The sequence below is a fragment of the Leucoraja erinacea genome, chromosome 3 (assembly GCF_028641065.1).
Source record: "Leucoraja erinacea ecotype New England chromosome 3, Leri_hhj_1, whole genome shotgun sequence".
Classification (NCBI taxonomy): Eukaryota; Metazoa; Chordata; class Chondrichthyes; order Rajiformes; family Rajidae; genus Leucoraja; species Leucoraja erinaceus.
In genome coordinates, this window is record NC_073379.1 from 29915697 (window position 1) to 29929726 (window position 14030).

The window sequence follows — 14030 nt, forward strand, 5'->3', positions numbered from 1 at the left end:
TGTTATTTTTTACAGATCTCCTGAAGGTGGTGGCTGATTAAGATGTATTGGGTCCCTGGGCAAAAAGACAACTAGAGGCCCCCAAGCTCTGTATGGGGGAATCTGATGTGCATTGACTTGCGCAGGGCTTCACATTATAACAGAAAGTACGAGGGCTACTGTACTCAAAAAGTTATGCAGGGATGATAATCCAAAGGATCTTACAGCCCGCTGTGCTTGTTCAAGACAAGAGTCAGAGTGTTTAATATACATGTTCGAGACAAGTCAAAAGTGTACTTACTATTCTTACTATAACTTAATTAAGCTTTTAAAGAGTTTGTTGAAATGACTATTGTGCCAATAGTTACACAGTTATAGACCTGTCTCCACCAATACCATACCCCAGTTTATGCAGATAGAACTGCCCCAGTTTATGCAGATAGCCCTGTATCAATGCTGTTTCCCAGTGTTGTAAAGTCATAGATATCCCCAACAACACTGTACCTCAATGTTACATGGATAGACCTGTCCTCACCAATGCTGCATCCCAATGTTTTCCATGGATAGACTTGGCCCCACCAATTCTGTATCCCAGTGTGGTAGAGATATAGATGTCCCCACCGACACCATATCCCAGTGTTATACAAATGGACCTGTCCCCACCAATACTGTACCCCAGTGTCATAGATAGACCTGTCCCCACCAATACTGTACCCCAGTGTTATGGTCTCGGGTGTGCCTGTACCAACGGTTACTGTGGCAGACATGAGATGTGTCCTCATTAGAGTGGATCCGCAGAAAGCAACTGGCCCGGCTGGTCCCTGGCCACATCTTCAGGACCAGCTGGCAGGGGTATACACAAACACCTTTAATCTCGGGTGCTCACCTGCTTTAAGAACATTACCATCATCCTAGTACCAAAGAAAAGTAAGGTGATGTGCCTTAATGGCTACTCTCCAGTGAATCTGATATCCACCATCATGAAGTGCTTTGAGAGACTGGAGATGATGCACATTAACTTCAGCCTCCGAGACAGCCCCGATCCACAGCAGTTTGCCAACCATTGCAACAGCTCTACAGCAGCCACCATCTCCCTGACCCTAAACTCATCTCTAGAACACCTAGACAGCAAGAGTACATCTGTCAGCATCTTATTTATTGACTATAGCTCTGCCTTCAATACCATAGTCCCATCAAATACTTCTGCAAACTACTGGACCTTGGAATCAGCAACCCCCTCTGCCACTGGATCTTCAACTTTCTGATCCACCTCTGTCTCCAGCAATACTGTATGTCAGTGTGGAATATTGATAGATTGATTCCCACCAATGCTGTAGATGTGAAACACAATGACTGACCTGTCCCCACCAGTTATGTCTCCCAGTGTTATACAATGACAGAATTGTCCTCACTATTACTCTCCCCAAGTGAGATGTACAGACAGATCTGCCCCCCTGCAATTTTCCCCACTGTGAGACAAACCTGACTGCACACCATCATTATCCAGTGACCTGTCCCCATCAGTATTGTACCCAGTATTATACAGTGACAAACCTGACCCTGTTAGTACTGCACCCTAGTGTTATACAATGAAACCTGTCTCCACCAGCACTGCATCCAGTTTTATACAGGGGCCTGTGCCCACCACTAATGTATCCAGTGTTATATTGTGACAAACCTGAGCTCATCAATGCTGCACCACAATGTTATACAGTGAAACCTGTCTCTGTCAGCACTACATTTAATTTCCGCTACCTCCTGTACCCATCAATCTTGTCTCGCAAAGTCGAGTTAGAGATTTTCAATTAAGATTGAATGATACGAACAGATCCAACATGGGAAGAGAGATACATCAAATATGCTTTGATTCACTCCTCCTTTAATGCTGCCTCGCTGAAACTCTCATTTTGGCCTTAATTTCCCATGTGTATAGAACAGCAGTAATAAAAAGAAAAGTCTTGCGAAAATCCCCTGCCCCTTCCTCTGTCGGCTATTCCTATATCGTTAAAGAGATTAACGGATATGCATTCGATGAATTACTTTTATTATGGAAGGGTGAACTCACTGAGGATCTCATATTGCAGTTGTGGTATCCAAAAAGACTGAATTAAATTGTGACACAAAATGTTCTTTTCTGTAGTGCAATGGTCCGTGCGTGGGGCTGAGATGGGGCGTACAATATCGCCAGGTGATCTGTCAGGCACAAAACTCAACCAGTTTGCCTTCTCAGCAATGCAGCAGCAACACAAGGTATCACAGTTTTCTGAGATTTGTGATAGGATGTAATTTGTTTTTCATTCAGCATCAACATTTTGTTATGTAACGTTGCTGATTTCCAGCAGGCCTACATCACCAATGGTCTGATTGTAAACTCAATTTTACATTCCAGTCTACCCCTGGTAAACTTTCACTCCATTGCTTTTCAAGAATCTGTCCCCCTTTACCTTAAAAAATGTTTAACTGCCAGTGCCTTTTGAGGAAGAGTTCCAAAGAGTTTAGTGTAGTTCAACGATATAGTGCGGAAACAGGCCGTTCGGCCCATCATGTCCGTGCTGACCAGCAAACCCTGCACACTAACACTATCCTACGCATACTAGGGACGGTTTGCAATTTTACCAAGCCAATTAACCTACAAACCTGTATGTGTTTGGAGTGTGGGAGGAAACCGTGGCACTCGGAGAAAACCCACGCAGGTCACGGGGAGAACGTACAAACTCCATACAAACAGCACCTGTAGTCAGGTTCAAACCAGGGTCTTTGGCGTCTGTTATTGCCGATTGTCCGCTATAACCGAAAGAGAAATTATAATTTTGTGTAGTTGAAACAAAGAATTGCGAATGGTGGTTAACACACAAAAGACACAAGGCAGCCGCTGGAGAACATGGATAGGTGACGTTCGGGAGTCTTCTTCAGACTGATTCAGTATGCTGAGTTACTTCAGCACTTTATGTAGTCTCACCATAAAACTAGGTGCCAATGCCGCTGGTTTGCACCAGCGAGCCGTTCCTCACCAGCTGCTGTACAGTTTAGTGATACAGCTGTTGTTGCGCCTCACGTTGTAGCTGCTGGCCAACAGTGCTTTCTTCAGATCGCTGCTAATGACTAGACCCACTCTGTCACCAAATCTTTAGTCAGAAGGTGGTGAATCTGTGGAATTCTTTGCCATGGAAGGCTGTGGAGGCCAAGTCAGTGAATATTTTTAAGGCAGAGATAGATAGATTATTGATTAGTGCAGGTGTCAGAGGTTATGGTGAGAAGGCAGGAGAATGGGGTTAGGAGGGAGAGATAGATCAGCCATGATAGAATGGTGGAGTAGACTTGATGGGCCAAATGGCCAGATTCTACTCCTATCACTTATGACCTTATGACCATGGAACATCCTCCTTTCACAGCTACTGCTGCTTCCAAGATGGAGTATGTCAACATAATAAGATGACATTTAATTGAAAATGTTTTCCTGGCAGTTTTTGGTCTTCCATTGCTGGGTAATTTTTAAGTACGCAGATTTGGAATATTCTGGTTAAAATATACCCTGTGTTTGATGTTATATTGTCTTTAAATGATCTGTGGGCATGCATGGTGGCTCTGTATATTAAAAAAAAAAACACTTGAGAATGTATTTACGTCCACACTGACGTACAGAATGCAAAAAATGGAACCTTTAACTATGCAGAAAACAAGCTGAATTGAAAGTAGCAAATTCTGAAAGTGCATAGTAGGACAATTGCTAACTGAAAGGAGGGTAACATCTCTGCTGAAATCTAATCAGAGATTCATAATTACAGCAGAATTGTGTAGGAATCGTTTGATTTTCGGTATGTATCCTGTGAGCCTGTGTTCATCCATTACTGCCAACAGGATTCATGTGGAAAGGATGTTTCTACTGGTGGGAAAGTCTAGGACCAGAGGTCATAGACTCAGAATTAAATGGTGCTCTTTTAGGAAGGTGGTGAGGAGGAATTTCTTTAGTCTGAGGGTAGTTAACCCGTGGAACTCATTGCTAAAGAGGGCTGTAGAGGCCAAGTCAGTGGATATTTTTAAAGCAAAGTTAGACAAATTATTGATTAGAACGGGTATCAAGGGTTATGGGGAGAAGGCAGGAAAATGGGATTAGGATCATTGGGATTGGGATTGGCCTAATTCTACTCCTACAATCTGTGAAGTGTGAAAATACCTTATTTTTTAACATTCCCCTTAACGGATGTTGTTGAATTTAGGCCAGTCAGCACACGAAACTGCACCTCAGATGTTTGCACAGTCCAATGGCGGAGTAGTTCCTGGACACCATGCACGTCGTCCTGTGGAAATTATGGCTTCCAGTCCAGAAGGGTCGAATGCGTGCATCTACGCACGAACAGGCAAGCAAGGGAGCAGCTGTGCTTGTGGAAGCACAGGCCAGTGAACTGGCAGCGATGTAACATCATCCCATGTGAAAAATGTGAGTCCAGACTGCAACAAAGAAACCATTTATTCTGCTGTTATCACTGTTGGCAAATTGTAGTATTGGTCAAAATCAGCCCTCAATCTTTCCTTCCAGGGGAAATCAGGCTCCCAACTGAGATTAAAGTATCTTCATGCAGAGAAAAACTTGGAAGAGGAAGAGAATCCACACACCATTTATCCATGTATACAGTGCATTCAGAAAGTATTCAGACCCCTTCACTTTTTCCACATTTTGTTACGTTACAGCCTTATTTAAAAATAGATTACATTTCTTTTTATCATCAATCTACACACAATACACCAGAATGAAGAAGCGAAAACAGTTGTTTAGAAATTTTTGCAAAGTAATTAAAAAGACATAACTGAAATATCACATTAACATAAGTACTCAGACCCTTTGCTATGCCACTCAAAATTGAGCAAAATTGACCGTAGACCTCCGTGACAGGATTGTGTCGAAACACACACCTGGGGAAGGGTATTAAATATTTTCTGCAGCATTGCAGGTCCCGAAGAGCACAGTGGCCTCCGTCATTCTAAAACGGACGAACTTTGGAACCACCAGGACTCTTCATAGAGGTGGCCGCCCGACTAAACTGAGCAATAGGGGGAGAAGGGCCTTGGTCAGGGAGGTGACCAAGAACCCGATGGTCACTCTGACAGAGCTCCAGTTTTCCTCTCTGGAGATGGGAAAACCTTCCAGAAGGACAACTATATCTGTAGCACTCCACTAATCAGACATTTATGATAGTGGCCAGATGGAAGCCACTCCTCAGTAAAAGGCACATGATAACCCGCTTGGAGTTTGCCAAAAGGTACCTAATGGGCTCTCAGATCATGAGAAACAAGATTATTTGGTCTGATGAAACCAAGATTAAACTCTTTGGCCTGAATGCCAAGCGTCACGTCTGGAGGAAACCAGGCACCGCTCATCACCTGGTCAATACCATACCTACGGTGAAGCATGGTGGGGGCAGCATCATGCTGTGGGGATGTTTTTCAGCGGCAGGAACTGGGAGACTAATCAGGATCGAGAGAACGATGAACGGAGCAAAGTACAGAGAGATCCTTGATGAAAACTTGCTCCAGAGCGTTCTGGACCTGAGTCTGGGGAGGAGGTTCACCTTCCAACAGGACAATGATTCTGAGCACACAGCCAAGACAATGCAGGAGTGGCTTCGTGACAAGTCTGCGAATGTCCTTGAGTGGCCCAGCCAGAGCCCGGACTTGAACCTAATCGAACATCTCTGGAGGGACATGAAAATAGCTATGCATCGATGCTCCCCATCCAAGCTGACAGAGCTTGAGAGGATCTGCAGAGAAGAATGGGAGAAATTACCCAATACAGGTTGCCAAGCTTGTAGCGTCATACCTAAGAAAACTTGAGGCTATAATCACTGCCGAAGGTACCTCAACAAAGTACTGAGTAAATGGTTTGAATACTTATTTAAATGTGATATTTCAGTTATTTATTTTGCTTTTATATTATGGGGAAATGTGTGTAGATTGATGATGAAAAAAAAGAATTTAATCCATTTTAGAATAAGGTTGTAACGTAACAAAATGCGGAAAAAGTGAAGCAGTCGGAATACCTTCTGAACGCATTGTACATCTAGAGTTCTTAAACTGTCAGTTGAAATCACTTGTTTATTCCAAACATATGTAATGCCTAGATTGGTCTTATTCAATTTTAGTTTGTCAGTGAAAGGCTTTCTTTTTCTTCCTTGATACTTAGAGCCCTAATTCCTGTAATATTCTACCTTATTTTCTTCCAAAGTTTCTCCATTCTAGAAATATCCTCTATGGCAGTAGCAGGCCTGGCATTGCAGACTATAAGATGATTTATAGTTTTTGTACAAAAGGTTTGAAGCAACTGGCAGCCAAATCTAATTCTGTTTTCAATGCATACCCAGGTACAGAATACCGATCCCGTTAGGTGAGCAGAATGGATGTCCTCAAATTATCACCACACTGTGGTCTCCATAGCTAGAACAAAGTTTCATTAATTTTGCTGATAATAGCCGATGCATTGATTTGAAACCCTCTGTGAACGGTCTACTACTATTGTTCAATTACAATGATTTATTGTCAATTGTAGTAAGATGCCGTTAGGATTATGTTTAATTTATGGTTTCATTCATTCACAGCGGAATGCAGAGACACAACCAGATACTGTGTAATGGTAAAGCGGCTAAGACTCTGTCTCTTACCCCAGTACAAACTACGCTGTTGTGAATCCTGCAGTGGCATCTGAAGATGGCTGCTATTCCACAGTTCATCCTGAAACATTGAAATGATGGGGAAAACAAACTCAAATTTGTCCCATTGTTTTGAACTTGCAAAAGTGCTCCCTGTGCTTTTTTTTATGACTATTGACAGATGACTATTGAAGAGAACACCTGCATTTGAACAGGCAAGCATCTGTCAGCTGCCATTCCAGCTGTAATACAGCTGTTACAATACATTTAGAAACACTGTACATTCCTTTATTGCCGCTGTGCTTTGGAGGAGGGTTCTAGCCTTTTGGGTGGGTGCTTTTGTTGCACTGACGATGATGCTGAGAAACAGCACCTGCATTGGAGCAGACAGTGGAGAAGTGCCAACGTCTGACCCACACCTCAACGAATATATGCTGTGCCCCAGCAATCCATGAGAAAGGGTGGGAAACATTCTGGTGAGAAACAAACCGCATTCTGCCCAGAGTTCTTGCAAAATAATCCTGCCGTTGGTGATTGTTAAAATAATCTAATTAAATTGATTCCCCTCTTGCCTCATCCTACCTACCATTTTGTCTGCAATAATCTTACAAAATAGGTAGGATAAGGCAAGAGGGGAATCATATTTGGGGGTGGCACAGTGGTGCAACTGTAGAGTTGCTGCCTTACAGCACCAGAGACCCGGGTTCAATCCTGACTATGGGTGCTGTCTGTACGGAGTTTGTATGTTCTCCCCATGACTGCATGTGCTTTCCCTGGCAGCTCCAGTTTCCTCCCACACTCCAAAAAAGTACAGCTTTGTAGGTTAATTGGCTTCGGTAAAGATTGTAAAATGTCGCTAGTGTGTTGGATAGTGCTAGTGTACGGGGATCGCTGGTTGGCGCGGTCTCAGCGGGCCTAATGGCCTATTTCCACACTGTATCTCTAAACTAAACTAAACTAAACTGAACTGAAAACTGAAAACATCAAAAAATGAGGATTGATGTAGCTACTGCTTTGGTTTATGCCCCTGGTTATTTAGTGAAATGGCATTTTATATCAACCTCTTGTCCCAACAGTCATGTATTTTATCTCCAGGACCAGCCATTCCCAAGCCACTCCGTACCTGACCATGTCCCAGCCAACCAGGATTTGTGGGCATTGGCAGCTCAGAGGTGGAAAATCAGTCCCTGTGGAGCCAAAACGTTGTACTGAACAAGTTGGCTCAACAACCATTGTGTTGCAATTTGTTGTAAAAACTTTAAATCAATTTAATCCCACTCCTCACCAGCCCCCCCCAATGCACTGTGAGGAAAGTAGTACGAAAGCTCTGAATTATTCACCAGTTTCTATGTCGCAAGGTGTTTGACACACCCTATTATTAAAAATATATTTGCATAGTTTTGTCATTGCTACAGATTTCCCCAAACCACATGTTATTTCGGCTAGGTTCAGTATTGGTTCCAATAACCAGGGAGGTTGTCTGAGAGGAAGTCTATTTTTACTCATCACTTAGCTGCAGAATATAAAATCAATATTATGGAAAGATCATTTTCAAGGTATCTCATTGAGCAGTGAAGTGCATTGGATTATTATCACATCCTCCTAATTCCCTGTCCACATTGTCAGAGATTTAAAGTATTTAAATATGATCAAGTGTCTCAATTAATATTATGACAGATTCCTTACTCCGTGTTATGCTCTTTCCCCTTTGAAAATGTAGACAAATCTAAAATGTTCTAGAAATGTCCTTAATTGAATCAAGGTAATTCTCAAGCAATTTTACAGTTATTGTGAGAAACAATGCTCGTCACAGGGTTATCTTGATGGTTATGAGTAAGATATCAATTGTGTGACTTGTATTAAATGTTGTCTCTTGCAAACCAGTTCCAGGCCGGTTTCTGTAGTGTGTAAAACTATCCTTGCCAGGCCATTCCACACCTGGAGGAGCAGCTCTTATTTCAGCTAAGTGGGCCTGAAGTCTAAGCAAACTAGTTCATTAAATTTATGTATAATTTAAGATCAGACCTTTGTAAAATAAGCTCTCTATACCTATTTATTAGAAAGTCTTGTTGAAAATGTGCAATATACTTTAACTGTACATTATATTGTCCAGAAAATACTATTTTGGGTGAACTTATATTTTCTTATTACCAAAGCTTTTTTTTGTTACTTATTCTTTTGCAGGAGTATTTGATTTTTTATTCTTTTTAATAGCACTTCCATTCAATACCTTTTTGCTCTTTGTTTAATGTTTCACTGCTGGAAGTTTCATCCTCAATTGTTGAAATATACAGCACGTTCTCAATGTGTTGGGCTGTTGCACTTCTATTTACATTCCTATTGATAACTGGTTTCCCAGACTTGTTACTATATACATACTCCAATGTTTCCTCTGGGGCAAACATTTAAGGATCAGAATCAGTATACAAAGAGAATATTCTTTGTTATCATGGATGAATTTGTCCATTTGACTAATTGATATTGGATTTCATTGGAACAAGTCTTACTACAAGACGTACATTAGAGGATACATGGATTAGGTATCCCATTTACAATGGTTTATGTTCACAAGTTCAACTGTGGGTCACTGGTGTAGTTACAACTTCCAGATCAGTTAATTGAATTTGTTGTGAATGTACTTTAGTTCTATGCTGTGACAAGGACCCAGTGACACATCTCTAATGTCAGTTGCTGGATAAAGTCTGAGATTACATACCAAACGCCTATTTATGTCTTTTTTTTTGTACTAAGTGTGCTTGAGCTCAAATTTTTTGAACTTACAATGTTTCATTCCGTGCTTTTCATAATACTAAAATTTAAACACTGTTAATCAGTTTTGACTTCTTTCTTCAAAATATAACAAAATAAAACACCTAATTTCCTCAAAAATAACCCCCAAAAACTGCTGGGCTAGAGTTGAGTTTGAGGTTAAAAATGTTAACATTTCCTTCCTGGACCTTAAACATTGCCATGGACTGGCAGAATGGAGCAGGAAATGAGGCTGGGAGCCAGGTTGTTTGCCAGACAGCAGGTTGGAATTTTAAACGTTATTTTGAAGCTCGCAACATACATTCCCTGCTCTACAGGTTAACTAACCCCAGCAGCCTGCATTTGCCAGCTGGCTTCAATAAACCAGCAGCTGAAAAGAGGCGGCAGACAGATTCAGTGAGAAGCTAAATAATTTCTCAGAGAGACACAAAATGGTGGCGTAACTCAGCAGGACAGGCAGCATTTCTGGATAGAAGGAATGGGTGACTTTTGGGTCGAGACCCATCTTCAGACTGACGTCGGGGGGAGATTGATAGACAGGGCTGGCCTTAGGAGGTGCAGGGCCCAATTGGGAAAAAATTTAATAGAAATATAAATAAATAATTATAAATGAGTCACGTGTCATGAGTAACATGACAATTCGGGGGAGAGTTTCTTTCACAGCGTGTGGGGAGTCTAGCCATGGGGTAAAGTTGCGGGGAGCGAAGGAGCGTTGAGAAGGAGAGGGTCGGGGTTCATGCCAGTAACTCGCTTCCTCCCTGCTGCCACTGCGCTCCGGGCGCCACCGCATTGTGGCCGGGGAGGGAAGCAGCTTGCGTGGCTACGAGCGACCTCCATCACCGGACAGCGGAACCGACTGCCATCTCAGCGCCTTCTGCTGGCCCGCTCACCTCTGGCAGTGCTCTCCGTCTGAACAGTGAGGGGACCAGCTCAAGAGCAAAGATCATAGAGCGGAGCGGGTCAGTGGGTGATGGATAATATCACAGCGGGCGGTGGAGCTTAATCCTGTGTCAGCGCGAACAAGGGATCAATTGAGGTTACTCGCACTGACATATGGAGTAAGCTCCACCGCCCGCTGTCCTGTTATCCATCGCCCGCTGACCCGCTCTTCAGCTGGATGATCCCCAGCCGACCCCCTCCTTCTCAACCCTCCTGCCCTCTCCACAACTTTACCCCTGGACAGACTACCCACACGCTCTGAAAGGATCCCCCCACCCCAGCAGCGCTGTCCTTTTACAGCCGCTTCCCACTTTATAGCCGTTTCCCATCAGCTGCTAGCAATGAGGGATAGACTTGGCAATACCTCAGTACAGCAACATCGTTCTTGATGTTGCTGTACTGAGGGATAACAAAGTCTATCTTTCTTGGTTAACAACCTAACCTTCGGCCTCCAAGATGCAGGTACATTTTCTAGCAATGTTACAAAATTTTGAGGATTTAAAAAATCAAGTCTGCAATTTATCCCATCAGAAAAAGAAGTTTAATTTGACACCTAATTCACTTTCATATCTTCAGTATTGAAAATGTTATGGCCATTTTCATACTTGGAAATTAGCATCTTGTTCCCTATTGCTTTTCCATTGACTTAACACAAAAAGCTGTGATCGAGGACAGTCAAAAGCCCATAACTTTCTTAAAAATTAAGGGAACTGAATGAAATTTTCAGTTATTATAGATTGAAGCATTCTGAAACAAATATAAACCATCTTACTTGGATGACCTGAAATTAAAGCATATAATTAGTTAATTACCTAATTGTAGCTAATTACAAAATTGACCGTTGTGACGGAAATAGTAATAAACACCCAGACTGCCTTGAAAATTCAAAAATGTGATATTCTTAAGATCAGAACTAATATTATTGTATTATATGCTGTAAGTCCATAACAGATAGGTAAATAAATTAGGGCAATCGATCTACAAAGCCTTGAATGCACTGGGCATCAACGGAGTGGCAAGGAGAAGGGCCATCAAGAACACCACAGAGGCAGCAGAGAAGGCATCAAGATGGCTCTGGATCAGGAGAGGAGGTCCATGGGGAGGAGCGAATGCCACCTGAACACAAGTCGTGGTCTGATCAACCACGGCTGGGTCGCCTGGGTGAGGGTGTCTGATGTTGAAAGACCCAAAACACCCAATGACCCTAGGTTACATCACTGAAGATGTGTTCAGGAGCATCTATCGATGTATTTGTATCAATCAGTTTCTAGCAATAGACCAGGTCTTTATGGAGAAGATCAGTTGCTAGTTGGAACATTGGCATATCATAATCAGTAGCATCATCATACTCCTCAGATTGTAACCAATAAGCAACTGTACACCTTGTTTTTCCTCATCTTTTCAATTTTGGCATTGTAAACTACAAGTTTTTGCTCTTAAAACCACGCATGACATGCCTTTTTGCCCACTACTTTCCCATTAAGAATGTCGTGTAGATTCAATTTCTTAAGAAAAATACATATTTTTTAAATAGCCTAAGTATCCAAATAACAAACTAATCCCAATTCACACTAGAATTCACAATATAATATGATTTTTAAATCTCACTGTCATGAATTTATATGCCAGATGGAAGGAATTTAATGTTTAATTCCCATAAATTAATCTAGAAACATCCACTCAAGATAATCAAAATTATTTTTTGCACAATACATGTGGCTAAAACTGTTGTGTATATTTAACCTGCCATCTCTTAGTGCTAACAGCAGGTACTTGGGAAACATGGTATATCGTGAAGATTTTTCAACATGTTGAAAAATGTCCACTCGTAAAATATACTCAGGATGTAAAAATTTGATACTTTTTAACACCTAGTCATTACCGTAGTAGCTCGTGAGTTTACCGTAGTAGGACCTGGTGTCCTATATCACTATTGTATGTTCATGATGGAAATAAGAATACTCTGTATATTCATTACCTTTGAATTGTAGTTTTATGTAATCCTCCCATAATTTCTGAGTTCCATTTCACAATATCTATCAGACATACAGAATGTTGCAAGGTAATATCTTGCCCAAACTCCGTTTTATCTTTCTATCTCAATAAATATCACAAAATATGCCATTGGGGTTTCAGCCACATTATGACAAAATATAGAATGTAGGTTATTTGTTATCAGAAATCCCATCCCAGAAACAACAGTACTTAAAGAACATTTGTTTTACTAATTTACGAGCATGTACCATAGGTTGATCCATATCCAACAAAAAGTTGTGATAATTGCATAAAATGTATTATTGTCTAAGAAATTTGGTGTGGAATGATAATCCATCCCAGTACTCATTTAGGCAAGTCCCAAGCAATAGATACTTTTCCCCCAACCCCAATCCCTCTCGCCCGATCTTCATTAAACCTACCATTTGGCTAATCTTTTACTCAGCTACTGTAACGTTTCCTTCCTATCAAAATGTCTGTGTAGCATCTCTGTCCCTATCTTCCAATTCCCACTTTGAAATAAAATACAACTCTCGACTTTCGATTTTCGACTTAAAAATGTCGCAGCAGGATCGCTATATAAATGCAAATATATGGTATTTTATCCTAGCATCCCCCCCCCCCCCCCCCCCCAGTTTCTACCATTCACTTACACATAAGGGGCAATTTACAGAGGCCAATTAACCTCCCAACCTGCGCGTCTTTCAGGTGTGAGGGTGAAACCGGAGCACCCGAAAGGAAACACACACAGTCACAGGGAGAACTCCACACAGACAGCACCTCAGGTCAGAATTGAACCCGGGTCTCTGGTGTTGTTCCATTCGTAGCAATTGTTTGTAACCCAAACAGTTCACATCAGAAATGTAGCCACCCAGCAATTTATTTAAATAAAAACAAAAAACAACCAAGGGCAACATATAGTTAAAACAAGGTGTTTAACTCAACCATTTAGATATTACCGTGAACTGTTCCCACACAGTAAAATATGTATGCAGCCCCGCAGTAGCCGGCAAACTATCGCTATCACATGTCACGTATCACATTTGTGAACGAGCATATACGTGAGTTCTAAATTTCAATTTTCTGACTACTGTATCCAGATGGCAAACTCCAATCAACTGATGTAAGAAAGAACTGCAGATGCTGCGGTAACTCAGAGGGACAGGCAGCATCTCTGGAGAGAAGGAATGGGTGACGTTTCAGTGTTGAGACCCTTCTTCAGACTGATGTCAGGGGAGTGGGCGGGACAAAGATATAATGTAGTCAGAGACAGTAAGACTGGTGGGGGAACTGGGGAGGGGGATAGAGAGGGAAAGCAAGGGCTATTTGAAGTTAGAGAAGTCAATGTTCATACTGCTGGGGTGTAAACTACCCAAGCGAAATATGAGGTGCTGTTCCACCAATTTATGCTGGGCCACACTCTGACAATGGAGGAGGCCCAGGACAAAAAGGTCAGATTGGAAATGGGAGGAGGGGTTGAAGTGCTGAGCAACCGGGAGATCAGGTAGGTTAAGACAGACTGAGCGGAGGCGTTCAGCGAAATGATTGCCGAGCCTGCGCTGGGTCTCGCCGATGTAGAGGAGTTTACACCTCGAACAACGGATACAGTAGATGAGGTTGGAGGAGGTGAAAGTGAACCTCTGCCTCACCTGGAAAGACTGATTGGGTCTTTAGATGGAGTCGAGAGGGGAGGTAAAGGGACAGGTG

At 42.1% G+C, this 14030-nt stretch overlaps 1 protein-coding gene across 1 annotated transcript in view; it reads left to right on the top strand.

Moving 5' to 3' along the window:
* Positions 1-9431, top strand: part of LOC129694031 (ADAMTS-like protein 1) — a 67705-nt gene extending 58274 nt beyond the window's left edge. The window contains 3 exon segments of the mRNA XM_055630761.1: positions 2120-2229; positions 4197-4417; positions 6570-9431. Coding sequence (XP_055486736.1) covers positions 2120-2229; positions 4197-4417; positions 6570-6676 — 438 coding nt within the window. The 3' untranslated portion in view covers positions 6677-9431.
* Positions 9432-14030: the final 4599 nt, after the last annotated feature.